At 44.6% G+C, this 26,169-nt stretch overlaps 2 protein-coding genes across 3 annotated transcripts in view; one reads left to right on the top strand and one right to left on the bottom strand.

Annotated features, from left to right (window-relative positions):
- Window positions 1-1,156: 1,156 nt before the first annotated feature.
- exosc2 (exosome component 2) lies at window positions 1,157-7,335 on the bottom strand. Its single transcript, XM_086153034.1, has 9 exons — window positions 7,104-7,335; window positions 5,719-5,820; window positions 5,252-5,297; window positions 4,031-4,120; window positions 3,851-3,916; window positions 3,691-3,759; window positions 2,519-2,695; window positions 2,288-2,416; window positions 1,157-1,456 (listed from the first exon to the last, which is right to left on the bottom strand). The coding sequence occupies exons 1-9, from the start codon at window positions 7,223-7,225 to the stop codon at window positions 1,376-1,378; spliced, it is 882 nt and encodes a 293-aa protein (XP_086009160.1). The 5' UTR covers window positions 7,226-7,335; the 3' UTR covers window positions 1,157-1,375.
- A 3,133-nt stretch (window positions 7,336-10,468) lies between these two features.
- The window catches only part of ric1 (RIC1 homolog, RAB6A GEF complex partner 1), a 37,434-nt gene continuing 21,733 nt past the window's right edge, over window positions 10,469-26,169 (top strand). Inside the window, exons 1-2 of one of the 2 annotated variants that reach the window (XM_086151829.1) lie at window positions 10,469-11,222; window positions 17,625-17,732. In XM_086151829.1, coding sequence (XP_086007955.1) covers window positions 11,082-11,222; window positions 17,625-17,732 — 249 coding nt within the window. In that variant the 5' untranslated portion in view covers window positions 10,469-11,081. The remainder of the gene's footprint in view (window positions 11,223-17,624; window positions 17,733-26,169) is intronic. The other variant, XM_086151830.1, reaches the window with a different exon arrangement.

Here is a 26,169-nt window from a genome sequence, read left to right as displayed (position 1 = left end):
TGAGTAGGAGGTGCTATTGAAGGCACTGAAGGTCAAAGAAGGTGACTCTCCCAGTGCTTCCCGCACCCTCAAGGTGGGACAGGGTGTGGTTGGAGTTAGTGTGCTGCCTGTGTGCAAACGTCACAGGGTCCAGGGAAGCAGATAGCAGGTCCTTCAGGTGCTGGACTACGAGCCTCTTGAACAACTTCTTGACGTGACGTTCGTGCCACCGGCCTCTGGTCACCGAGAGCACCGGGACGTCTATTCTTGGGTACTGGGACAATGCAGGAGATCTTTCTGGAGAACGCCCTCTGCACCTGGCTGGAGGTGAGGGTGAGGCTGTGGTCGGGAGGGTTAATGATAATAATAATAATGATAATAATAACAGTTGCAATGACAATAATGTCTGTGGGGGTTCCCAGTCGTTCCCGTCACGGTTTGTGTTTGTCAAAATCTTATTATTTTCGCAACTGAACTTCATTCTTTTGAATGAAAAAATAAAAAAAAAACATGATGAAATTAAAAAAAATGAAAAAAAAAGGCCATGTGGAATGTTTTTTACCCCGGGGTTGTTTTTTTTTTCACTTTAAAACGTATGAAATCGCTGCATCTTAACCTCCTCTACAACTGTGTTGCCTTTCTTGTACATTTTGCCTGCAATATGTATAATTTTTCTACTTCTGCACCAGGAGTCTGAGAGGAACACCTTCAATCCTCTGTATGAGTGAAACATCTGGCAGCATTGACAGTAAAGTTGACTTTTTGAGTTAATAAATCATTCACAGTTTTTAAGGTAGATTTGTGGTAAACATCAGGCATGACAGGGAATTTTGGAAATGCAACGTTCCTCATTTCTTTGGTTTTATCATTCAAATTTACTCCCAGTTTTAAATTTGCATTTTAGTAAATTTATTTAGTAAAAATTAAATAACAAGTAAAACACAAATTCATCGAAATAAAAAAATTGTCAATGTGAATTGTATTAATTTTTAAATTCCATAATTTAAAAAATATGAAATTATTAATTTATGTTGTAATTAATTACTAACAATCTTAGTACCAATGCTACAATGAGTATACGTGTATAATTTTTTATAAATGTGCCAATTTATGAACTGCTAGTTTTAATTTATATGTTATATGTTATTCAGAAATAAAACCCCACACACAGATTCTGAAAATACAAAATTTATACATTTCTCATCAACATCCACACGTGTTTCGAATGTGAAGAACAGGGAATCTAAATACAAGATGTCGGGATGATTTCTGAGTGTGTCAGAGGAAGTTACATCCTGTTGTTTGGGACTGAACAATGATCAGACGTTCAGTGAATTAAACGCGGCGCTGGAAGGTTTTTCGGTAAGAATGGAAAGTCCACGCCGGCCGGCGGCCATCAACCTTCCTGCTCCAGCAGCTTCTGTTGCGTCACCGTGACGATCTCCTCCGTCACTTCGGGTTTCAAAATGTCCTTCACCTGCAGAGACAAGGGGACTGTTCAAAAAACTTTATTACAATGCCACTTTAACAAACGAGAACAATTTGGCAACTCAATTCCCCCCAATGTAGTTCTAAACCTCTTAGTTTTACACTGCTGATGAATGTCTTTGTAAAACTTCAGGATTAAAAATGTTCACGATTACCGTTGTACTGTTTACATGCCTTTGCACTGTTTAATAAAATGCTTATTAACGAAATCATTGTTTTTGTTCATCTGTTTGTTTCCCTGTGGAGAGCAAAATGAGAAATTCATTGTCCCGGGAAACACGTTTCCAGACTGTACATATGACAATAAAAGCTTGAATATTATGAGCCACACTCAGTAACACCCTAATTTAAATAAAATATAATGCCACAGCATGTGTAAGAAAACAAAAATCACTTTCACGCAATTTGCGTCACATAACATAAATAAATCGGCATCTAAGTGACTTAAAAATCGACATGCAAACATCGTCAATGATTACCATGGTGACGGTTTTTGCAGGGAAGGGACGTAAACAAAGGCTTTTATTGTCATATGTACAGTCCGGAAACGTGTTTCCCTGGACAATGAATTTCTCATTTTGCTCTCCACAGGGAAGCAAACAAAGAAACCAAAAAAAATGAATTTGTTAATAAGCATTTTATTAAACCACGTGATGCATTTCCCTCGTCTCAATGATCCCACCGGCTGTGCGGCTCCTTTTACGGCCACCAGAGGGTCAAAAGGGGAACCGGAGAAGATATCCACATCTCCGCTTTGCATACGATAAAATAACCGCTGAACAGCGCAGACGGAAAAAAAAACTTAAAAAAAGCTTCCCACCTGGTGCTGGAGAGACGACTCGTAGCAATAGAGAACGCTGGTGTCGAACAACAGGACTTTGTGCGCCGCCAAAGCCAGCAGGCAGTTTCTCAACCTGGAGATGACCTCCCGATCGTCCAGGCTGACCGGCTGAGAAGGCAAAAGCAGCGCGCATGAAGAATACGCCGGGATACGGATCCATTTTTTAGTTTACGTCTGATCGGGTCCCCGGTTCGGGCTTCTGTCTCCCACCTCCAGGCTGGTGTAGAAGCCCCCGGCCTCCTCCTCCTGCTGCCCCGGTGTCGGATACAGCCACACGAAGCCGTTGTTGCCGAGGATGATGGACGCGCCGCAAGGTAGGTTGTGGAAGTGTGTTTTCTGCCTCTTGATCAGAGACGGCGAGAGTTGCACCAGGACGCCCTGACCCAGCTGGAGACCGCGGGAGGAAATCAATCCATCACATATTCATTCACAAATCTGGGCGATGTAGAGTCTCCGGTGAACCTCCTGCATGTTCTCGGACAGCGGGAGGAACCCTGAGGAACCCCATGCAGATACGGGGGAGAACACGGAGACTCCACACACAAACCACAACATGTAATTATGTGTTATAATTATGTCACTGAGAATCATTTGCAGCAGGCAGGCAGAACAATCCAAATATAAATTAAAAAAAAACAACTATTAAAAGTCATTTTAATTTGAGATCTACTTTATTGATCCTGAGAGAGGAAATTCTTTTGTCGCAACAGCGCAACGATGACAGTATCAATAAATAGGAGTGTGAATATAAGTAAAAGAAACGATTAAAAATAGTAAAAGACATCCGCAAATAAATAGACAGCGAAGTGAACAAGAGCAGAAACAGAGTGACAATAACATTGACAAAAATGAACACATGCGAGTGGAGTGACACCACTCGCATTTTTTTTTATTCCTTTCTAATTTCTAAGAATTTTTTTTTCCTGTTTTTTTAATTTCCTAATTTCTTAATTCCTAATTTTTTAATTCCTCTTCCCTCAGCAGCAGGGAATGTTCAAATCTTTGTAGTTAACAGTTTAGACAATTTATATTTCATTGTATTTCTTATTCTTCCTCCTTCCTACTATTTCTATTACTGTTATGTTTTTGCTTGAAACTCTGGCACAACAATTTTCTCCGGGATAAATAAAGTTGTTCTCATCTCATCTCATCTCACCAACTAAGAATAAAAAACTATATTATTATTATTATATTAAAAATTAACTATAAAGTATATCTTATAATTTCAATATTAATAAATATATCAACATATTCAATCAGGTATGGATGAAACAAATTAGTTTGTCCGCTGCAGGATGAGACATTTGAATCCACTAGTCCTAAAATGCTGATTTAAAAACTGAAGTTTGAAATCAAATTAGCGCCGGGCGTCATTCACTTACTTTTCCGTATTTCAAACTGCGGGTGTGAAGCGATAAGGCGCCGTCGGAGAAGACGGACTGCACCTCGGCCTGCGGGACCAGAGAAAACCAGGTCACACGAGAGCGATACGGAGACGCCGCAACAATCGGTGTGACTTCGGACGGAGCCAAAATAGATTACGCTGATGAGGTCGCCCTCCTGCAGATACTCTCTCATGGTGAGCTCATCTTCAGCTGACCTTCTTCTCTGGAAGAAGAGGGTTTTTTTATGGTTGGTACCTGTTTCCCTTGAAGAACACACACACACACACACACACACACACACACACACACACACAACAGGAATTTGCAGGTGTCATACCAGCTCTCCTCCGGGCAGATTGACGGACGACAACAAGAGGACCGAATCCAGGCGGGAGTTTGTCTCCACCTTCCAACGCTTCTGCTGCACCTGCACGAATGAAAGGACGAAGGATTAAATCAGAGTTTTCATGTTATTCATTACTGACATGGTTGAATTTAAATATCAACATTTTCAAACTCTTTTTGAAGTCAAACGGTATCTTTATTTTGACAGAAAGAACATACCGAAATTTCCGGACTATTGCGCACACCGGCTAAAAATAACTGAGTAAATCTATGTGTACGTATGTAGGCTGCATTTGTCTATAAGATGCAGGTTTCCACGTTGTAGCATGTGATATTTACACAGAAACATTTTTTTTTACTTTTAATTTATAATTTACTTAAAATTGTGGACCACCACAATATTAAAATGGTAATAAATGGGAGGAGTGAGAGTTTGCGATGCTGGGTATCTTTGTTAAGCAATATTATAATTATAAAATGAATTTAAATTTAATTTTACGATATTTTTTTACTGTTTTTTCTTCTTAGGCTAAAGTACGGCTATTTTATCATGACAAAAAAAATCAAATACTGCAAAAAACAGCAAAAAAAAAAGATAAATCACAAAAACCAAGGGTGCAAAAGTCAAACCGCGAAGTAGCGAGGGTCCACTATATATATTGGTTAATCAGGTTTATGCAATTGGAAGGAATCGGAATTACAAATTTGGCCCCACAGTGGGGAAATTTCAATTCGCACAGCAATTAGAAATATTATACTGAAATTTCTGGACTATTAAGCGCACCTGAATATAAGCCAGACCAGCTAAAAATAACTAAATAAATGTATGTATACATATATAGGGCGCACTTGTCCATGTAGCAACATGAGATATTCACACAGAAAGATGTTACTCAGAAACATTGTTATTATTCTTTTAATTAAATCCATACCGGTAACATCCACAAAAGCTTTTTTTCCAAACAGTGCCTGTAACGCGGCAGAAGAAAAAGATGAATAATAAATAACACAATCCATCCATTTTCTATCCCTGCTTTGTCCTACTCCAGCTGGTCGCTATCTTCGACTTCCTTCATCTTCTTCAGAATTTCACAATAATTAAATGTTGTGGCGGCGTGAAGCTCGTTCGCCACAAAAAATCCATAAATTAGCCGGTCGTTGTTTAAGCCGCAGTGTTCAAATCTATGAAAAAAGTAGCGGCTTATAGTCTCACCTCCGTGATTCTGCCGACCACCACGTCGCCCACCTCACCGTTGAACCTGTCATTTCATCGCAAAATAGTAGTTTTAGAAGAAATTCCGGCACAGTGGCAATCGACACAATGTCGCAGTCAGAGGACGATACCGGGCCAGGCTACATCGTACAAAATATCCCAAATTAAACGGTAACATCATCATAATCATATCGAATCAACAAACAAACAGAATCTGAGCTTCTAAGAAGACAAAAATATTGTCAGAAAAAGGACGGGCTCATAATAAAGTGATGCTAATGTTTGCAGCCGGCTTTCTCTATATTTACTGGTAGTCATTTTTAAGGGACACTTGTGCGATTTCACAGCAAGATCGCAGTACATGGAACTCGAGGTATTGAAAAAAATGTAAGTAAATCATGCCCCTGTGGATTTTTACTCAACCTAAAATGGGTAAAAAGAGAAAAAATATCTGTTTTGACACTTACCTGGTCTTAAGCGGTCTGACACAGATGAGTTTGTCCACTCTCTGAACCTGCCCGGCGACTGAAGCGGTCAGTTTCTCCTCGTCCACATAGGTCCCGTGACCCCTGTGGAACGGAGAATAGGTATAAAGAATTCACCGTGTATACATTTAGTTTTAACAACATGCATTTATCTGAGGCGCGAGTGTGTTTATATGTGCGTGCTGACTGGAGTGTGTGCAGTTTAGTTGAATTTGCACATCACAATGACAAACAAGCTTTTGTATCTCTATTTCGGACAAAAATGAGATGTTAGGTTCCGATCTCCAGTGAGAACACAAATTTTGATCATGCACGAAATGCAAATTTTGACCTGTTCGTCCATTTTTTTTAACTTACATTATTCCGTTTTGTATTTTTTTATCCTTTTATCCTCAGCCCACTTGCATCCTGCCAACTTTTGTTTATTTACAGGACTGTCTCAGAAAATTAGAATATTGTGATAAAGGTCTTTATCTTCTATAATGCAATTACAAAAACAAAAATGTCATACATTCTGGATTAATTACATGTCAACTGAAATATTGCAAGCCTCTTATTATTTTAGTATTGCTGATTATGGCTTACATCTTACAAAAACTCAAAAATCCTATCTCAAAATATTAGAATATCATGAAAGTAATTTTTGTTTTTTCAATTGCATTACAGATGATAAAGAAATGTATCACAATATTCTTATTTTCTGAGACAGTCCTGTATCTTATTCTTGTCATTGCTATTATAACTCTGTCTATACTGTCGTTTGGTTTTGGTTGTCGACTTACTTCTTTTTATTTTCATTCTGTTCATTCTTATCCTTGATGTTTTCTCTGCTGTCTATTTATTTATGGATGCCTTCTGATTTCTAAAATTGCAATATAATTGTCTGTTTATAAGTATATTCATATTTCTTGAGACTTATTACTGTGCCGCTGCTGTGACAAAAGAATTTCCCCTATGGGGATAAACAAAGTTGATCTTATCATATAAGTACTGCAATTATTAATTAAAATATTTTATTTTTTCTTATTTCCGATATAACTGTTGCACTGCTGTGACAAAAGTTCATCTTATCTTAATTGAATAACAGACAATCACGACAATCTCGGCATTTTACGGCAGGCTAAATAAGCAAGTTACACATTGGATTTGATAAATCCAATCCGTCTGTCAGTCATGTTATTCAATCATTTATAATGAACCACATTAAAAAAACACTTCATTAAGAAAGCCAGACTGCGACTGGAAACAAATATTTTAACGCAAACGCATCGATGCTCGAAATTAGCAGCAGTGTAAACATGACATTTCCTTGCTAGCCTAGCCGTGCTACACCGGGACCCGCGGAGGGTCCGACGCCCGGTACCGACCTCATAAAGCCGGTGTCTGAAGTGATCACGTCGCCGGGGACCACCAGGTCTTTCCGGTCAAACGTGGGCACCGAGAGGGACACCGCTTTGCGGAGAGTTGGTAATCTCATGTCTACAGCCATGCTGCCTCGCCGCTTCTGCCACTTCTTCTTCTACGACTACAATTTCTTCTTCTACGCTGTCTCTCGGCTGAAAAATGTCCAGTGCGCTCTCTGCTGCCCCCTAGCGGCGAGGAGTGTAAGTTTTTACTATTTGTATTCAGCCATCCAGAATCAGAAAAACTGGGGTATTTGGGGTAGCAGCAACAAAATTATGAAAATCAAGAATAAAATTATTTTAAAAAAGGGAAAAAAATAAAATAAAAATGTGAAAAAAATACAATACATAAATAATAACAATAAATAATAATATATTCATTAAGTAAGATAAGTTAACTTTATTGATCCCAATAGGAGAAATTCCTTTGTCAAAGCAGCGTAACAACAGCAAAAAATGTAAATAAATATGAATATTAATATAAATAGAAAGGCAGAAGACGGCAAGACATCCATGAATAAATAGACAGCAGAGAAATAGACAGCAGGCAACAGCAACAACTTTCGGGGAAAGCCGAAAGGAAAAGAAGATAGGGGGAATTCGTTTGTCACAGCAGCACAACAATAATATCTATATCAATAAATATGAATATAAATATAAATAGAAGAGACAATCGCAAGGACAGACAGGAACAGAAAGCAGAATGACAACATGCATAAAAATAAACAGGAAGAGAATGGAATGACAACAAGAAAGATAACAGAATGACAACAACAAGGATAAAAATACATAACGGAATAAATATCATTCCTGATCCTAAAGAACCTCGAGATCTTCATCTCTTCATCTCCAGCTCGGCTGTCTCGGCTCCAGCTGTTTCCACAATGCGGTTTTCCAGCACCGCTCATCTTGCAAACGGCTTAGCGAGGACATAATGCAAATAAGACAAGATAAGATGGGATAGACTTCATTGATCCAACGACGGGGAAATTCAATTGTCGCGGCAGCATTACAGAGTAGAAAAGTGTGCAAATAGAAATAATGGAAAGAATATGCAAATAAAGGGTATAGATTCAAATACACAGAGCCGACGGACAATATTTCCAATAGAAATACAAAAATATAAAAAGAAATGACTTGTGCAGGGAATGATTATAAAAATAATAGGTGTACAGTAGGAGATGTGGATAGAAAAGACGTCTGAGGCAATATGCATGAATAAAATAAAATCAAATTAAACAAAATAAAATAAAATAAAATAAAATAAAAATTGTGCAGGGATGATAGTGGTGAGTAGTGATGGAGGTTGTTGGGTAGTGCAAAAAAAAATTTTGGTGAGGCCTGTAAGCGGTGTATTTGTGGTGTCATACAGTCTGACAGCAGATCTGTGGTAGAGTGCATATCAGTGATGTGTGGGGAGGTTCATGGCTGGTGAGGTTCTGACTTCATCGCCATCAGATTTACAAACATATGAACCTTACAGACGATCCTATTCACTGGAGGAGTCACAAGAAGACTCCCTGGACTCACAATCGCCCTCTACTGTGAGGCAGGAGAACTGCGTGCCTCACTTAGTGGCTCTTGACAGACGTTTTCTGATCGGTCAGCACAAGAAACTTGTGACACACAAACATTTGTTGACAAATTGGAAATGTAATTCATATAGCAAAAGTGTTTCTACATTTTAATAGCGACATACAGAGTCCAGAGCATGCCAGCAAACAGGCATCATTATGCAATCTGCATAGTCTAACAATAAAGTTGAAAATCCAGCGATTTTGACTCAAAAACAATCTAAACTGGTGACGTAAAATGAAAAATACCTCGATAGTGCAAATCACTGATAAATAGAAATTTTATTCTTTTTTTCATTTTGCATTCTTTTCTTTCCAATAATGGCAAGTGAGGCAGGCCATTTCCCGCCTCCCCTGAATGCACATCACTGCTTACAATACAGAGCAGCACAACAAGAGCCAGCGAATGAAAGATACGGTCACGTTAGAAGGCCAGCTGTATCATTTAATTACGAGTTGTCTCCTTCAAGGCAGCAGCAGTTCATCAGCCGTGGTGGCATCGGCCATTTTCTTTGGAGTGGTCTGCTGGAGCAGCAGCCTGTCAACAGCTGACAGGTGGAGACCGGACAAACTGCTGAAGAAGGCCAGCTCTGTCCAGGAGGATCTTGTGGACTCAGTGCAGGTGGTGGGTTAGAGGGGATAATCGCAAAGCGGTCATCTCTGATGGACAATGTCTCCCAACCCATGCAGCAACAGACTCCTTCACCCCGAGCTGTTGTCTGCTGCTACTTTTCCATTACATTATGAGGTGCGTGAGTCTTCCTAGCATACTTTGTTTCGGCAGTTATAATTTTGTTCGCCTCCTGTAGTTTAACATCTGAAAGCCCAGGTGTTTGTGTGTGTGTCCTGTACAGAGGGGTAGTGAATATACTGGTAGATATACCTTTACATATAGGAACATACAATACAGTGCATATAACTTATATTCATTACAGCACAATAAACCCCCCCCCCCCCCACATTTTTACTTTTTTACTTTATCTATTTATTCTTCCAGATCTTATTTATATTTTTCTGTCTTATATCTCCAACCCAGAGATGTTGCTATTGTTGTGTTTTGTCCCGCCTTTTAAGATTCAACATGCACAGTGGCGACGTATTTCCCGGCACAGTGAAATTCCTATTTTGCTGTTATAAATATTGTAAATATGAACATTTTGTCAGTGCAATTAGACATGAGATGAGATGAGAGATGAGAACAACTTTATTTATCTCGAAGGAAATTGTTGTGCCAGAGTTTCAAGCAAAAACATAACAGTAATAGATAATAGTAGGAAGGAGGGAGAATAAGAAATACACTAAAATATATATTGTCAAGGTTGAGGCTATCAAGTGTTTTAAGGTGTTAAGTACAAAGATTTGAAGTGCAGGTGCAAGATTGAGTGCAGTTTGAATGGGCAGTGATTACATGTGCATGTTAACATGTAAAGTGCAAAAAAAGAAGAATGAGTGTCAGCTGTTTAGGAGTCTTTTATGGTAATTTGTGCCTGTTTTTGATTACACTGAACCTGAAAGCTGCTATCTCCAAATTTGGTTGCACTCTGTCAATAAAAGTCTGCCAGGCAAGAAGTCTAGATGAAAACCAAAGATTTATGGATGGAGTGAGAGAGGGCATCAAGTGAGTTGGTGTCAGAGAAAACAGAGAATATGGTTCGGAAAAGTAAGAATTAAAATTCTTTTGTATTTATTTTCTAATATTTGCAATTACCAATTCTCACCGCTAGATGTCGCAGTGGAGCCGCGTCGGCTCCTCGCCCGCGAGCGCTGCTGTCCGGACGTAGCCGTGACGTCAGATGTCAACACGACGCAAACTTTTCCGCCGCGGCCAATCAGCGTCGAGTACAACATGGCGTCGTCGAGACGCAGCAGCGGAGTTCGAGCAGAGCGCTTCACCGTAACCACCCGACACCTTCGGGCTCGGACACCGTGAAGAGCCGACACGGCGGCGGCGGGAGCGACGGATCATCGGAACGCCGGACGGCCGCGTCGGGTGGCCCGGCCGCGGGGACTGCCTTCCTCCTCCTCCTTCCCTCTTCCAGTCGCTTCAAGTTGGAGCTCCGATGCTAGCTAGCCGATGCTAGCTCGCAGACGCTAGCCCGTCCATGCTAGCCGGGGCTAGCCGCGTAGCTTCCCCCGCCGTTCGGAGCTCTCCCTCCCGGGCCCACATGGGTCCCCGACCCGGCCGCTGTCACCCCCGGACGTATATTTCCACTTAAGGACACTATTTCCACAGACTCGCCGGGTCATGCGTGACTTGGACTGAGAATCAAAACACTCACACCGGGGGTAGTGGTGGTGGGATACGGGCCACGGACTGTCTGGTGTTGCGACAGCGTTCTGGAAGTGGACCCGGAGCCCGTTGGCCGTCATGTACTTCCTCACCGGCTGGCCCCGGAGGCTGCTCTGCCCGCTCCGCAGCGACGAGGAGCCCTTCCACATCCAGCCCAGCTCCCAGCGGTTCTACTTCGCCCTGCTGTCGGAGACGCAGATCAGCGTGTGGTTCAGCCGGGTGAGTCCACGTACGACGCCGGGTTCCACGGTTATGCGTGTTGCCTTCACGGACCGTTCAAATGCACGCTACCCTGCAGAACCTCAACGCAACCCGTACTTTTAAAATAAATAAAAAGCCCGGTCGGCATCACGATCCAAAGTCCATCCTGTGCACGTCTCACTCCGGGCAAAGGCCAAACGACTCGTACATTTGACCCTTTTCCACTCTTCGACCCTCCACCCAGCCTCAGAAGTTCAGTCTGAAGTCCCCATCCAGCCTTCAATTAAAGAAGCAGATGATCAATGTTGACATCTGATATCAGATCTTCCCCCGGCCTCTTCATTCCCCCGTCTGCTGATGATGTTACCGACCAAGTGGTCTTTGACGATGAAGATCAATGTTAATTGATTGTTTAATCTCCTTCCCTCCGCGGGGAGCCCGCTGAGTGCCCTTTTGCACCTGCAGCGATCTTCCTCCATGCCAATTCGCAGCCTCATCTTCTTTTCCGCTCCAAAGTTCTCACTTAGCGTCTAAATAATCAGAAGGTCTGGTTAACACCTTGCATTGCAGCTCTGCAGCCATCGGTGTGTCTGATGTAAAGCATGGCTTCCCTGCACCTGGGAGAAATGCTTCTGAGACACAAATAAATGATCAAATGCATCACATGTTTATTCATCTCCTCTAATATCAGATGTAAGTCTGACGCTGTCTGGAAGGACGCACGTTTGTGCACCTGAAACAGGACCCCCCTTCAACTTATTGACGCTATTAATTGATCAATTCTGTCGCTATTCGGGCTGCAAATATACACTCATCTCTTCTGTAAATATATCAAGGGTGCAACTAGTGATTCTTGTCAATGTGGAGTAGTTTTCCCTCCCTTTTTAGATCTTATTTAGAACTTTATTGCCTTGAGAATCCCCAGAAAGTGGTGTGAAAGGTTTTCCTAGCGTCTCACAAAACCCACGGTGGCTTGTTTAACGTGCCTTTTCCGATGATAGTTGACCTGTTGCTGTGCGAATGTAAACGGGTCAGTGTTTACGTCCGGCCAGCCGAGAGAAGGGAATCAGACCCTTGTTTTGTTTTTGATTTTTAATAGATTGTAGATAAAGCAGTCGGCTCTGTTTCGCACCAGTCGCAAGCTGACCCGGGGCACGCAGATGTTACTCAATCGCCTCGTATCGACGCTTTAAAAAACCTCGATCGGCCGACGCACAAGTTCAGGTGGGAAGGAAAAAATTAAAACGAGGAACGTCTGAAGTCATACCCCAGAGCCTGGATGTCGGAGGAGCAAGATCATTTCCTTTACGGCCCCTAAAGCCGTGGGCGTAAAGGCAGCGGGAGGCCCTGATGTGTGAGCAGCCTGTAATTTGCGAGAGCCACCGCCATTGTTCTGCTCCGCTTGAGGTGACATTAAAGGGTCGACCTCGGACTCAGAAGGCACGGAAAGAATACTGGCGGGGTCTCGGAGAAAGACCCGGTGGGTGACGGGGGTTTTGGGGGGGATGTAGGGTCTGGCACCAGCATCTGATGGAGCGTGGGACTCCATTTAAGCTCCAAAAAACTGAACTGTGGCCCGTTTCATCCGCTGTCAATGGATCTTTGTTGATATGAAAAAGGGGCCTTTTGCCAAACACTTTATTTTCAACGTGGCTCTTTTATTATTAAGTCGCAGCAACGAAACGGATCCAAGTGGTTGTTTATATCCCGACTGCAACACAGGATGCGGCCATATTTTTTTTTGTTTTTTTTTTTACTGCTCTCTTACTCGCTGCAAAAAATATCCCCTCAGGAATGCGAGTTGGACCCATGTCCTCCTCTTGACATGTATGCTCGCCATCTGTTCTTTACATTGTGTGGATTTCAATTGGATTTGTTAACCCTCCACGTGCACGGGCGCATTTCCCCGGAGCCTCATTTTCTTAACAAATGCACGCCTTGACGCGAACGCGCGGAAATCCCGTTTATTTTTCTGCCGCCACCATGTTTCCACTAGGTCCCCTGTCTTTAATCCCATTTGTCCTGAACGCCAGCCAGTGCGGGCTCAGCGCAGTCACTTTGGTCGAGATGCTATTAATCCGTGTAGCGCGGGAGCTTAGCCTTGTTGTCAGTCTGTTCTGTCACCCCGCCACGGCGGTAATCGCGATGGGATCCGTCTCGAGGAGGGGCGTCGAGGAACCGTAGAAGGGTCGGAGCCGGTGGGACCTCGCCGTCGTGCCAAATCTGAGACGCCGGCGCGGATCCTGGCTCCGCGGCGTGCTCTTCTTGGGTTTCGGGTGCACGTGGTGACGTTAGCTCCACGGGGGTGTTGTTCTGTTTCACCCACCCGTTGCATGTCATTTCTCTTGAGCATGGGAACTGGCAATGGAGGGAAAACACACCAGTCCAAACTTCTCTGAGAGCCTCTCGAGCCAGAGGTCTGTTGGAACAGCGTATTTATTTGGGATAATCTTATGCAAGCTAACAGTCTAGTGCAGCAGGATTATTATTTTTTCTTTTCACATTGGCAACCCTGCCTATGTGTTTAGCTTTCATTTGTCTGTAGGCCCAGTGTGCTTTCCAGTTGTGACTATTAGGTGATAATATTTTTGCTTTTTTTGTTTCCCCTCCCATTATTTCATGTTTTATGGTTTTTGTGCTCGCTGCATTTTTCGGCCCATTTTGTTCTTTCGGTGTGAAAAAAAATGGTGTGACAGCGAGGCACAAACTCAGCGAAGCTGAAACGATCAGCAATTCAGGAATTAAGAAACAGGACGGCTGTCGAGCTCGATTAACTCTTTTACCGGTTGGGGGTTTGATGTCGACAAAAAAAAAAAAAAGGCGCCAGATTTGCACACTGTTAGCCGGTCACTGTGTGACCCGAGGCAACCATTAATAGTCCGGCGAACCAGCAGCGCTTGCAGTCTTATCACGTATTAGATTAAACGGCCTCAAATCAATATCCAGAGTATTTTCAGTCTTTTTACCTTGATTGTCTCTCAAGAGTGATAATATTTTCAAAGATTTTCTGGTCCGACCTCAAAGATGGGATAAGAGACCGGTCAAAGACGGTTTCCCGGAGGCCAACTAAAGCTCCATATTTTGTCCGTAAATGAGATTGCACTGCATCTGGAATAGCCAGGAGTGGGTTTACTGGGCTTACACCCACTACAAATTTATATGTGTGGACACATCCGTCTGTTTCGCAAGGTGTGCTGGCATGTGGGGTATTTAAAGATGGAAAGTAAAGCATTGTGGTTTTAATACGATGACTGTCCAATAGACGCTTTGGAACCGGAACGCCCGGTTTGACCCAGAGGCATTTTGGGAGGTGGTTTTTATAAATGCAAGATGGCGGCCCAGCGTTGCTGCCAAAATGTAAAAAGAAACAAAAAGCAAAACAGAGATGGCGCGGGGAAAAACACACCGAAATCTTTTGCAGAGAAGAAATGTTTCATTTCATTTTTTTTTTTTTTTACAGCCTTTGTGTAACATCCTGTTTTCAGTCACCCCCAATTTATTATTCCGACACATTTTCTTGCATTCTGATTGGCTGGGACGTCCAGCCAGCTGTGTCCACAGCAGCATTTTCATCCGGTCATCAAATCCGAGTAGAGACAACATCCGTAATAACGGAGGGATGAGCGGCATTTTCTATTTCCCCGTGAAACGGAACCTCTTCTGTCGCGTCGTTATCGGTCGCCCAAAGTCGCTCGCTGGTACGAGCCGCCGCCGTTTTTATATCCAGCTGCCGTATCGGGAAAAACGAGCATCATTGTCTTGACGTTTGACTCCGCATGACTGTTCCACGAGCTGCACGACCCACAGAAAACTTCGCTCTTAACAAAAAGGGAAAAACAAAAAGTGCTCCCTTGTCTCCTCAGGCTGAAAACACCCCTTTATTAATGGACACTGTGAGATAGAAATGCTGGAGCTGCTCTCTGGTTTCAGTGACCGGGTCTAATGTTGCAAAGCTTGAATTACACAACATTTTTTTTCCCCCTTTGCTTTGTTGCCGGGTTTCGGTGTGTGTGGTCCGCTCTGCTGCGAAGGACCGGCCCGCCGGGATCAGGGTCCTTTTTTTCTACCGAACGTCAACATATTTTATACGTTTGTAATGCCGTGATGAACCGCCAAGTTATACAGAAGCAACGCCCACAACTGCCGACGTCTCGCCGCGTTGATCCATTCCTGAGACGCTTCCATCCTGACGCCGCACCTTAGCGTTCAGCGCATCGGGGTGAATTTAAATGCCCCACGCCTTATTTCCCTTTACTCAGGAGTATCAAACTCAAATACATAGCGGGCCACAATTCAAAAACTGGGACAAAGTTGCTTGGTAACATTGATATTTATTGAAAAAAGTCATCCTCCAGATGTAACAATGAACCTTCCCATATGGACCCAAACAAGTAAAGCTTGATACTATACAATATATACCATAATATTGCACAGGTGCAAAATTGAAATTCAGATTGAAAAAACACATCAATTTGGTTTTTTTTTTAATCACATCAATGTGTTTTTTTTTTTTTTTTAATTTCTTAAATGAAAATTAAATAAGAGCCTCTTTATTTGCAGCCTTGAATTAAATTTGAACAGTAACCTTTTTCCACGGGTTGATAATAATTTTATAGTAAAATAACAATGGTAAACCAATTAACTAATAATAATATCTATCAACAAACGTAGCAAGAAAAAGTGTAGCTATGACTACTGTCAACAGAGGAGAGGGTATTTATGGCTGCTGTCGTGATTTTTGCGACAAAACATGGGATTTGTAGCATTAGCAGTACATGCGCTGTAGGCTATAATACCGTCAGGCTAGCTCTAATAGTCATTTGCTATGGCGTCACGGGCCAAATAAAGTTACACTGCGGGCCAACTTTGGCCCGCGAGCCAGAGTTTGACACCTATGCCTTTACTGGTCGCCGTGCTGCTACGACACAGCTAATTGTTTCTGCGCCGAGCATTATTGAATAGTTGGAAACCCTCCAGGATGTATGTAAACAGACGCCAGTATTGTCGGCACGCACATCTGCTCGGAGGTACAACCCGGCCCTACCTCGGAACGCTTATCTAATTCCCAGGGTGTCTCCGTTATACCTTAGTTTACTCGTTCTCCATGGCAGCAGGGCGAGGATTCACAAGCCCTAGTGTGGGAGATGTTTCAAACTTGCTGGAGAAGGGGAGAAAAAATCCTTTGTTGCTTCAGGGGAAGTGATGTTACCGGCAGAAATTTTCAACTACCAGTCAGGAGAAGGAAGAAAATCAGTTTGAAATGGGTGTTGAATAAGAATGAGGTTCTCTCAGCCTTGGAACACCACGAGAGAATCTGCAGCTCCGCCGCAATGAACTCTCCTCCTCTTTTTCTAACAATAATAATTATCTTTGTTATGTTAAATATGCATTTGGTTTGTGGTGACCTGGCTGGTGTCCCACGCGTTCGGTTGAAATTAAAATTTAGAAAGGCGAAGTCAGCTGACATTGTGTCGCTGCTAATAACGTCTCCCAGAAGATAAGCCCCGCGGCGCCTTACATTTCAACACCTTCTCCGACGTCAGAGTTTAATATCCGCCCGGTTTCCGGGGCCGTCTGATGTCAGGTGCGACTGGTTGTTCGGTCGAGTGACACGCTCACGTTGCCTCTGGTATGGCAGGCAACATTTGAAGATAGCTCTTCCGCCATCTGCAAGGTTCTCAACATCAACATCAAGACCAGGTCCAAACTTCTTGTATCGGTTGGGCTCTGGTTAGTTGGTACGAGAACTGTTTCATCACCGTTAGTTTGCAGATGACACTGTGATGTGTAGAGAAAGCGGGGAGCAGGTGGAGAAACATCTAGAGAGTTGGAGGTATGCTCTGGAGAGGAGAGGGATGAAGGTCAGCTGCAACCAGACAGATGGACGTGTGAATGAGACCAACTCAAGAGGAACGGTGAGGCGACAGGGAGTGGAGATGAAGAAGGTGGAAGATTTTTAGCACAGAGAGACGGTCCAGAACAACGAGAGGGCGGAGAAGATGTGGAGAAAGGTGTCAGCCGAGCCGTGTCGTCTGGTTTAGAGGCTGCAGAGATGAAGATGTTCGCCTCGGGAATGAATCCATCGCAGGGACAGCGCACGTTAGATGTTCTGGAGATAAACTCAGACTGAGATGGTTCGGACATGGACAGGTGAGGGATGGTGAAGATCTGGATGGACGGGCAATGAGGTTGGAGGAGGTTTATGGATGAAGGGAAAGAGGACAGGAAGTTAGCTGGTGTGAGAGGAGAAGGTTAGATGGAGGCTGTGGAGACCCCTGAAGGGAACACCAGAAAGGACAAGAAGTAGAGTGCTGTTTCACGAGGGTTCCTTGTTGATATAAACATCATTTAACAAGCTTCGTGTATTCATGTTTCCAATCATAGAAAGTCCAACCTTCTCATTTCCTTTTCCTCTCCCAGCCCAGCGTTTTGATCGTCAGCTACATCGAGTCTGCAAAAGCGGCGGCCCAGTTCGGCTCCTACCAGAAGGCCGAATGGAAACCGGACGACTCCATGCTGGCTGTGGCGGTACGTACACCCTCACACCATCGCCGTCCAGACACCCTTCGCTCCCTCCCTCCCTCCCGTCCAACAACGCCGATCTTTAAAAAACTCGGAGCCGAGATCTTTCATCGCGTCTTTTCCATGACGGGTTTCCGGGACAATCTGTTTTTTGGCTAACGTCAGCTCGCTAGCAGCACCTTCTAAACTGTTCCACTGGACCTGTGAAATGTAACGACCGTCACATCCTGAAGAAGTCAGAGGGTGCACGCCGCCATGTGTCCGCACAATAACGCCATTGTCCTTGTTGCACTTTAAATATAAATATGTTCAAGGGAAAACTTTCCATGACCCGTAGAGCCCACAAACCGCTGGCGGCAGCTGAAATGGAAGCCGCGTAGATGTGTGTGTATGAATTCACCTCAATCCAAGCTGGTGCATCGGCGACGGGATTATTTTTTTTCCCCCCGGGACGCCACGCCGGGCCTTCTTGTTTCTACGCTGTCATTGGTCCGAAGGTGTGAGTCTATTTGCAAGGAAGGGGGGGGGGAGATTTTGTTGCGCGAGGCAGGCGGCGTTATTGAATCTGCCTTCCGTCGGAGCTGACGGATCACCCCACGAGCCGGGACGCTTTAAAAGAAATGACAGATGTGCAAATCGAGCGGCAAGTATCGATCGCTCCTCCATATCCGGGGGCCGGTTCCTCCGCCGAGGCTTCGAGAGGCCCGACGGCGAGCGCCGACGCGGACTTGACCGGCTCGGAAAATTAAGCGATGTTGGCACGAAGACGGAAATACAACGACAACAACAAAAAAAAAAAAAAACTCCCCGAACTTGTTTTATGTATATAGACTTTAAGCATTTTTCTCCCTCCCTGAAGAAGAAGACTAAAAAAACGTTAGCTGCCAGTTTACAGTTTTATCTAGATAGGAAGGTAAAAGGGATCAAACAGGAAATATTGTCCAAATTAGACTAAGATGGAGGTGACTCACTCAGACTCACCAGGATCCAGAATACATTTGCAATAACTGCTGTTGCACTGGATGAAACTCTCTTAACTAAAACTCCGCTTGTATTTTTGCCTCCCTGCTGTTTCTTTCTTTTTTTTTTGTTTGTTTAAATTTATCTTCATCAAAAAATGAATAGGTCTCCATGTCTACATGGGGTTCCTCAGGTTTCTCGGGGTTCCTCCCACAGTCCCATGAGGAAACCCAGCGAAGGATTTGAGGCGCAGATAACAAAATGAATGAATGAAAAAATGAATCCAACCATGTTTGCACAACAGCGTGAATACGATGGTCTGTTCAGAGGAGTATGATATCTGCAGACTCAATCGACTCCAAGGGAAGTGGTTTCTCCAGTGCTGATGTTAGCCAATCAGCTGGCCTGATAACATCTGAAGGAGGCATCTCTGGGAGATGGTGGGAAGGTGTTTTTTTTTTTTAATTTTGTTTTTCTAACGCTATTTGAATCAAGCATCAAATATTTGCCTGCCTGAGCTCCTTTGCAATCATTAGGTGACTTCTCTAGGAGAAGCCCACGCCCGGAAAGATAATCAAATTACGGCCCCGCAGAGCCCAAAAGACCCGATTCTGAAACGCCGGCTCATTTCCATGGAGATGAGATGACGGCCGTTTTTTGCCAGCACGCTTTTGCAACGCGAGCCCACGCGGGCTTATCTGTGAAGGCTTGGCTCAAACTCTCGTCCTCCTCCTCCGTGGTCTTCGGCTGCGATGTTCCATCCGTTTCCTGTGAAAACGCTTGGAATATTTAGCGCTGGTTTATAATGAGTTTTGCTATTTGCATGTTGCAAAACCAACTGAAATGAAACCTCATTCCCCGTTTCTTAGCTCACCGTTGCATACATGGCCGTCCGTTTTGGATGGACGGTGAAAGCATCGTGGAGAGAGAAAAAAGATCAAGCATCAGGATCTCACATCCACACGGTTGTGTTGTTTAATAACATTATCATTAAGATGAACTTTCTCCTACTCCCAACACCGTTCTCCACCACCAAGCCAGGCGTGGAACGTCAGCGCGAACCGTCACAGCCTGGCGGGGAAGAAACAAGCCAAAACAAAAACAACACAGAACCTCCCCTCAAGTTGCTTTTTCCGCGATAAGCAACGTCTTGAGAATGACGGAGATCCCGCCGGCCGGAGGCGACATCTCCTGCGCGTGCGACACAATGCGCCCACTGTATTCCTCACAAAGTTAACTTCAAGGTACGGCAGCCACTGACATTTTCTGTTCCCGTTACCGCTCGCTAACCGTCGGCCGAGCCCGGCGCCGCCGAGGAAGTGTCACATTGAGTAATCTCACACAGGACGAGCGGCCAAGTCAGCAGATGAGTCAAGTCAGGCGGCCTCCAGAGGTCGTGTGATCGAGGAACGCGGCGAGGCAGCGCCAGGGGAAACCGGTCGCGTTAACGTTCCTCGCAGTTTGCGCTGCCTTCCGTTACTCATCCCGAGTGCGTGACCCGTTTGACACGGATGTGTCCGATGCATTCGCTGCAGACCTTCTGCGAGAACCTTCAGGCGCCGGCTCTGAGATGAATAACCCGACTCGGCCGGCCCCGCCCGATGATCGCGCCGCTCGTCGCGGAGGACGTTCTTTCAGGGTGCGGCACAGTCGCAGGGACGGTTGCTATGCAACGGTAAATCTGCAGACGATTGTTTAGCGGTGCACCTCTACCTGAGCTGGGGTGTTTTTTGTAAACACTGCAGACAAGATCGCAGGCGGGAGTTTCAGGCGACGCTGCGGCGTTTCCTTTACGCCGCAGCGTTTGTCCTTGAAGGCGTTCTGCACTGGAAGGTGCGAAAGGGGCAGAAATCAAATTAAATGTCAATATAAATCCTCCAGAGTTGTCTGGAGTGTGGATTCCTGCACAAAACATCTGATCAAGTGCTTCTCGCGCGTAGAGTCGGGGGTTTGACCGCTCTTCAGCTACCTGACGCTACGGAAACCCGACCCGAGACCGTCGAATATGAATAATTCACTCAAGGAAAATTGTGACTCTTGAGAATCGCTTACGACATTTAACACCCCCTTCTTTATCCGTCTAGGTCAGGGGTCGGCAACCCGCGCACGCAAATGAAAATAATTAACGAGTATTTAATTAAAATACATTTTATTTTAATTTGCTCATTTTTAAAATGTCATTTTAAATTTGGAGAGGATGTTGATCTTACATGTAAAGAAAAAGTGCTCGAATATTTTTGTCGCTATTAATGAGCGACTCCCAGTAAAATGATGATAGCGCACAGAGAGAGGACAGCATTTTTGGATCATTTAAATTCCTTTTATTTTTTTTTCATAAATACAATTAGGACTCAAACAGAAATTTTAAATTTCCAAAGGGTTACGTGGCTCCCGGTGTTACGACCCCTGTTGTCGGTCCTTTTTAATTTGTTTTTTAGGCCCGTTTGCATCACATGACCCTCCGTCTGGCCCATGTGAAAATTAGCATTTGCCTCCCGCTCTGTCTCCAAAGGCAGCCGCCATCACGCTTTAAGCCGGTTCTCCAAAGCTGGAGCCCACATGACGAGAAGATAAGTCCAGGGTGATGGCGTGAATCGGGCTAGCTCTTTGTGGAAAAACAGGGGAGTGATTTCAAGTATGTTCTTTATTTGATAATAATAGCGCCGGCCTCTCGGGCGGAAGCCTCCCTCTTTTTTTGGCGAGGCCTTTCTGCTTCTAGTGCAGCCAAAATCCACATGAATGAATGTCATGAATGCGTCTGGAAAAGCAGGTCAGAGTCGGGGCCCGGATCCAGGCCGCCGCCGCCGCCGCCGCCAAACACAACAGGGAGCAGGTGCGTGGCACACTCACGGAGGTGTCGCCTTTGCAGCGAGCGCCGGAATCTGTGTGTTCAATCCGGGGCCTTCGTTCTGTGAAAAATCACTCTGGAAGTGTTCGGCGTGTGTGCGTGATGACCGCCGCGTCACGCCGGGACCGTCCAGACGAGCGAGACGGTAACGAGAACGGGGCGAATCGCCGATGACGGAGCGACGCAAAGCCGGTCGACTCCTTCCAGCTGCTCCCCAGATGTTTGACCGTCCTTGGGGCCGTCACCCGCCGGAACGCCCCGGCCGGGACTATCTTTAGACCGGTCTGTGTGTTTATTAGACAAACCGCTAAAGCGGCGGCTGCAGCGAGCGAGCGAGATTTGTTTTTGCGGCAGGAGTCAAGAAAGAATGCCGCTCTGGAGCAGGATAATACTTCTTGGCGTTCCCCTCCACTTGTGTGTCTTGGACGTCTCATTCGAGGCCAAAATGTTCCCCCGGCGTTGTTATTCTCTCACTCCGAAGGACTCCGAACGTTTCTCTGGCGACCGACGAGCCGCCTCATTTTCCACATAAGGACGAGCGCGTATTATTGGATGTGCTGGGAAGCGGCGCAGACCAAGGCCAAAAAGGTTGAGGAAGTATAGAAAGCTTTTACATGCAGCTTTCAGCAGGAATTAACTGAATGCAGAAGTTGTTGTCCCCACAGCGGGCAGCGTTTCTGTACGGAAAATGAATGCGCGTGCATTTTTATTAAAACCTTTCTGTGTGATCGGTAACGTGAGGACCGGTGCGGCAGGACTTGAAAGAGTGACGTGACTGGCCGTCCGACCCCTGTAATTATCCGAGCCGACGGCCGCACGGAGATAAACATCTGCACGCAGCCCGTGCTTCGGGGCCCGGAACAGGAAGCCGGTGTTTGGACACGGGAGACCTTTCTAGTACCCGCCGCATCGTGTCTGAAGGGGGGGTTTGAACATTCACCAACCCACGTGGACCTATGGATCCTGCTCTGACGTGCAGGAGAGAGGCCTCCGCTCCACCTTTTATGACGGCGTGCCGTTTTCTGCTGACTTGCGACTCTCTGGTTTGCAAGCCTGAACCCGACCGCTTTGTACGCCGCCCAGTTTCGAATGCTGCGTTATGTAGCCATTTCCGGGAAAAAAAAAAAAAAAAAAAATACAGAATAGGAAATGCAATTCCTCGGCGATTGGGTTTTCATTTTCTTTTTTCATTTTGTTCCTAGCACAGTTAAGAGGCTGTGTAATTGACCCGGTTTTTGTTTTTCCTCTCCGGGCCCATGTATCTTTAATTAGACTCGCTTCAGCTAAACCTGAAGCAAGGTTATGTTTTTGGTTTCTTTCATTTTTTTTTTTTCTAGAATCACGCGTCGCCCTGCTGAATCTTTGCACCGCATGCTTAGAAACTCTGGCAAGTCCCCAAATATGTTGATGTTATCTTTTATTTAGTTTAAGTAAAGGAAAACACCTCTTAACTTAAAAAAGCACATCATTTTACCACCAAACACAACGGCGGTTTATAGCTCTACTTTGGCATTTTGTCAGTGTTGTTGCCATTAATTAGACACTAAATCTTTCATATGGTTTATTGGCCCTGATACATCACAGTAAGCACTTTTGTGCCAACGAAAGTCATCGTGTTCAAAAACTCACCGCAGTTTCTCTTTACGGTGGTTGATCTTGCAGCACCAGCACAACTAGTGATGGTGACGCGTCGAAGAATTGACCCTTGCCCTTCTAAGAAGCGTCTAGCTTCACTTCTGTTTCGGGAACTTTTCTCCTCCGGGGGAACTTTTTAGTTTTGCATTCCCGCAGGTGGTGACGGTCTGGCATGGCGGTCGGCTATTTTTCACCCTTTTCCATTTTGTTGTCCATCATTATCCCTGATGTTGTTGCTGCTGTTGTTGCTCTCCCAGCTGTCTATGTATTCGTGGATGTCTTGCTATCTTCTGTCTCCTCTATTTATGTTCAGATTTATTTTTGACATTTTACTGCTGTGGCAAAGGAATTTCCCCTATGGGGATCAATGAAGTTTATCTTACCTTTGACCACCATAGTTTTAAAAATGGCACTGCAATAAGTATGTGCTAGCTGGCTAATTGGCACCCATGAGTTAAAATGAAACCGTGAAAAGACCCTGTCTGGGAGTCGGAGGCAAAAATATGCACCTAAAAGAAGATTTATTTTACATATAACGCAAAACACTTATTCTCGCATGCATGATGTTTCGAGGGGAAAAAAAAATAGACTCTACCGGAAATATGTGTGTCTGAGGAAGAGCCTGTTTTTTGCTTGAAACCTCTTGCATGCAAGAATAAGTGTTTTGTGTTATATGTAAAATAAATCATAATTTCTTCTTGGAGCATATTTTTGGTCCGCGGATTTTTCCCGAACGCTACGAAGTCGAATCTTTTCGATCCAGCACCCGTTCCTAACTGGAACTTTTCTGAATCCACAGAGAAATATTTCGGTTCCTGAAAAGGTTCAAGGAGCTGCGAACAGTTCCCACAAAGCGCTCATGTGCAACAAACTTTTTTATTTTATTTTTGGATTTCCTGGTTTTACAGGTTCATAGCCTGTTCTAGAACTGGTTTCAGGTCAGGTCTTTCACATCAGCCCAGTCCGGAGCTGTGGAAACCCTTCCACGTCTCCGTTTCCACCCATTGTTGTCTGTGGATGTCAACTCTTAAGAGGCGTCTCAAGGAGCTCTTGACAATGCAGCGGTGACGCTCCCTTCCCTTCGGGGATGATTTCCTTAATCAAATGTCGGTAAACGCTCAAGACGGCATTTTGGCAAATCCTGGCCTACTTACAACACCACATTTTCCTGCATGTCTGACCTACTTCTGCTGAATGCGCATTAGCATAGATTTATGCAACCGATGCTAATGACGCGGGTTCCCTTGCCGCGGTATCTGCACGCGTGAAACTTCAGAGAACAATGAATGTCCCGGGGACGAGGAATACGCCCGCCGCCTCTTTTATCAGAGGTGTTTTCACACCTCTGTGAAAAGACAACGCGGAGTCGACGCTGTCGTGCTCAAAGCTGCGTAAACGCATTCATGCATGCAGTGTAACTGAGCCGCCGATGCGACGGTTTACCTTGGCTTGCCGGCTAATAGAAATGGGGCCGCAAAGGTCGAATGGGAAATCAAGCGCGGCGGATTTACAGGCAGTTAAACTAAACAGCGGCTCCTTGATGTTGGGTCGACTAACCCAACCGCTAAATACCTGCATGCTAATTCAACCAGTTAACATTGTAACGCCCTTCCCATCGCTTGTTCTGCCATTCACGTAATGTTTTTTTTTATATCTATTGTTATTATAATGTGCTGGGAAACTACGAATTTTGTCCTCTGTGATTGATCTGCTCATGTCTGATGATTTTGGTGCATCAGAATACAAGAATTTAATTTAGCATTAAGTATGCTTAATGACATTCAGAGCTTTGCAGCCAGTCGTCCACTCTAGCAGCGGTCCTGAGGCATCTCCTGCATCTTATTCTTGCAGGCCAGTACCTCTTGAGCAAAACTTCACAGTGTGGCCATTGATATACTTGGAACAAAATGCTGTGATTTGAATTTGTAGAATCTTAATCACGACCCTTAACCCGGTGCATCTATCAAATGGTGCGACTGTTGTTCAAGGTTTAGTGTCAAACCCACGCACTGCAATGTTGCAATACCGGATTTTAAAAAAACACACTGGTTTTTAAGTCGCCAAAAGTCCGCCAAACACATTGGTTGATTCTGCTTGACAAGGAAGTGGAGTGTCAGCGGTCGGATACCTTTGCGTTGACACATCAGCGGCGGTGATGAGTTTGACTGAAGTGAAAACAGGATTCTGCTTCATTTACAGATCGCTGGAAAATTCCTAATAGCTCAGCTCGGATTTATTTTCGTAGCTTAGCAGGCGCGCGGGACAGATCTCCTACCCAGCCTGCTCTTTTCCGACCCGCCGGACGTCTGTTTAATTCATTTTTAATAGGCCGGAGCTTGTTTTCGGATTCGTCCTCGGCGGAGCGGCGCTCACGGCGGCTCAGAACCTGCGAGCTTCGGGAGAATTCGAGCTGAGTCATCTGTAAGGCGGTGCTTGACGACAAATAGTGTTCATGTGGCAAAACAACCGTCGAAGTGCAGGACACCGGCCCGCAAGAGGAACCGAAAACAAACTTGCATAAGATTTAAAATTCCTAACGCGGAGGTAGGCTACATCGTATGTTAGCAAAATGCTTTCAAATGTAAAAGCCAGTTAAACCTGGTCAACGAGCCCAGTGTTACGAGTGGGTTCACATGACCGTTTTTTTTTTTTTTTTTTTTTCGCTCAACAGCTTCACCCACGTCATTTAATCAATCTTCGACAGCTCAGACTTTCCCATTGCACCTATTTTTACCTGCATTCTGACAGCGTGCGCAAGGAAAAGGAGGAGGCGGCGCTAGATCATCTACTTCCACTTTTCATGCTCGAGGGTCATTTTGTGTCCAACCAAAGTTTGACACCTGGAACTTTGGGGTTTTTGATCATTAAAAGAAAGACTTTTGCTTGAAAGAACCGAAGTCGTTCTTCAAGAATAACCTTTTTCCCGTCACGTCTTCAGCTGCTTCGGGGAGAATACCTCCCTAAGCTGCAAGCACAGGTGGCTCCGTCCGCTAGGTATTT

The sequence above is a fragment of the Fistularia commersonii genome, chromosome 9, assembly GCF_037954325.1.
Source record: "Fistularia commersonii isolate RoL2024-O1a breed Wild chromosome 9, RoL_Fcom_v1.0, whole genome shotgun sequence".
Taxonomy (NCBI): Eukaryota; Metazoa; Chordata; class Actinopteri; order Syngnathiformes; family Fistulariidae; genus Fistularia; species Fistularia commersonii.
This window is presented reverse-complemented; position numbering and strand designations above follow the sequence as displayed.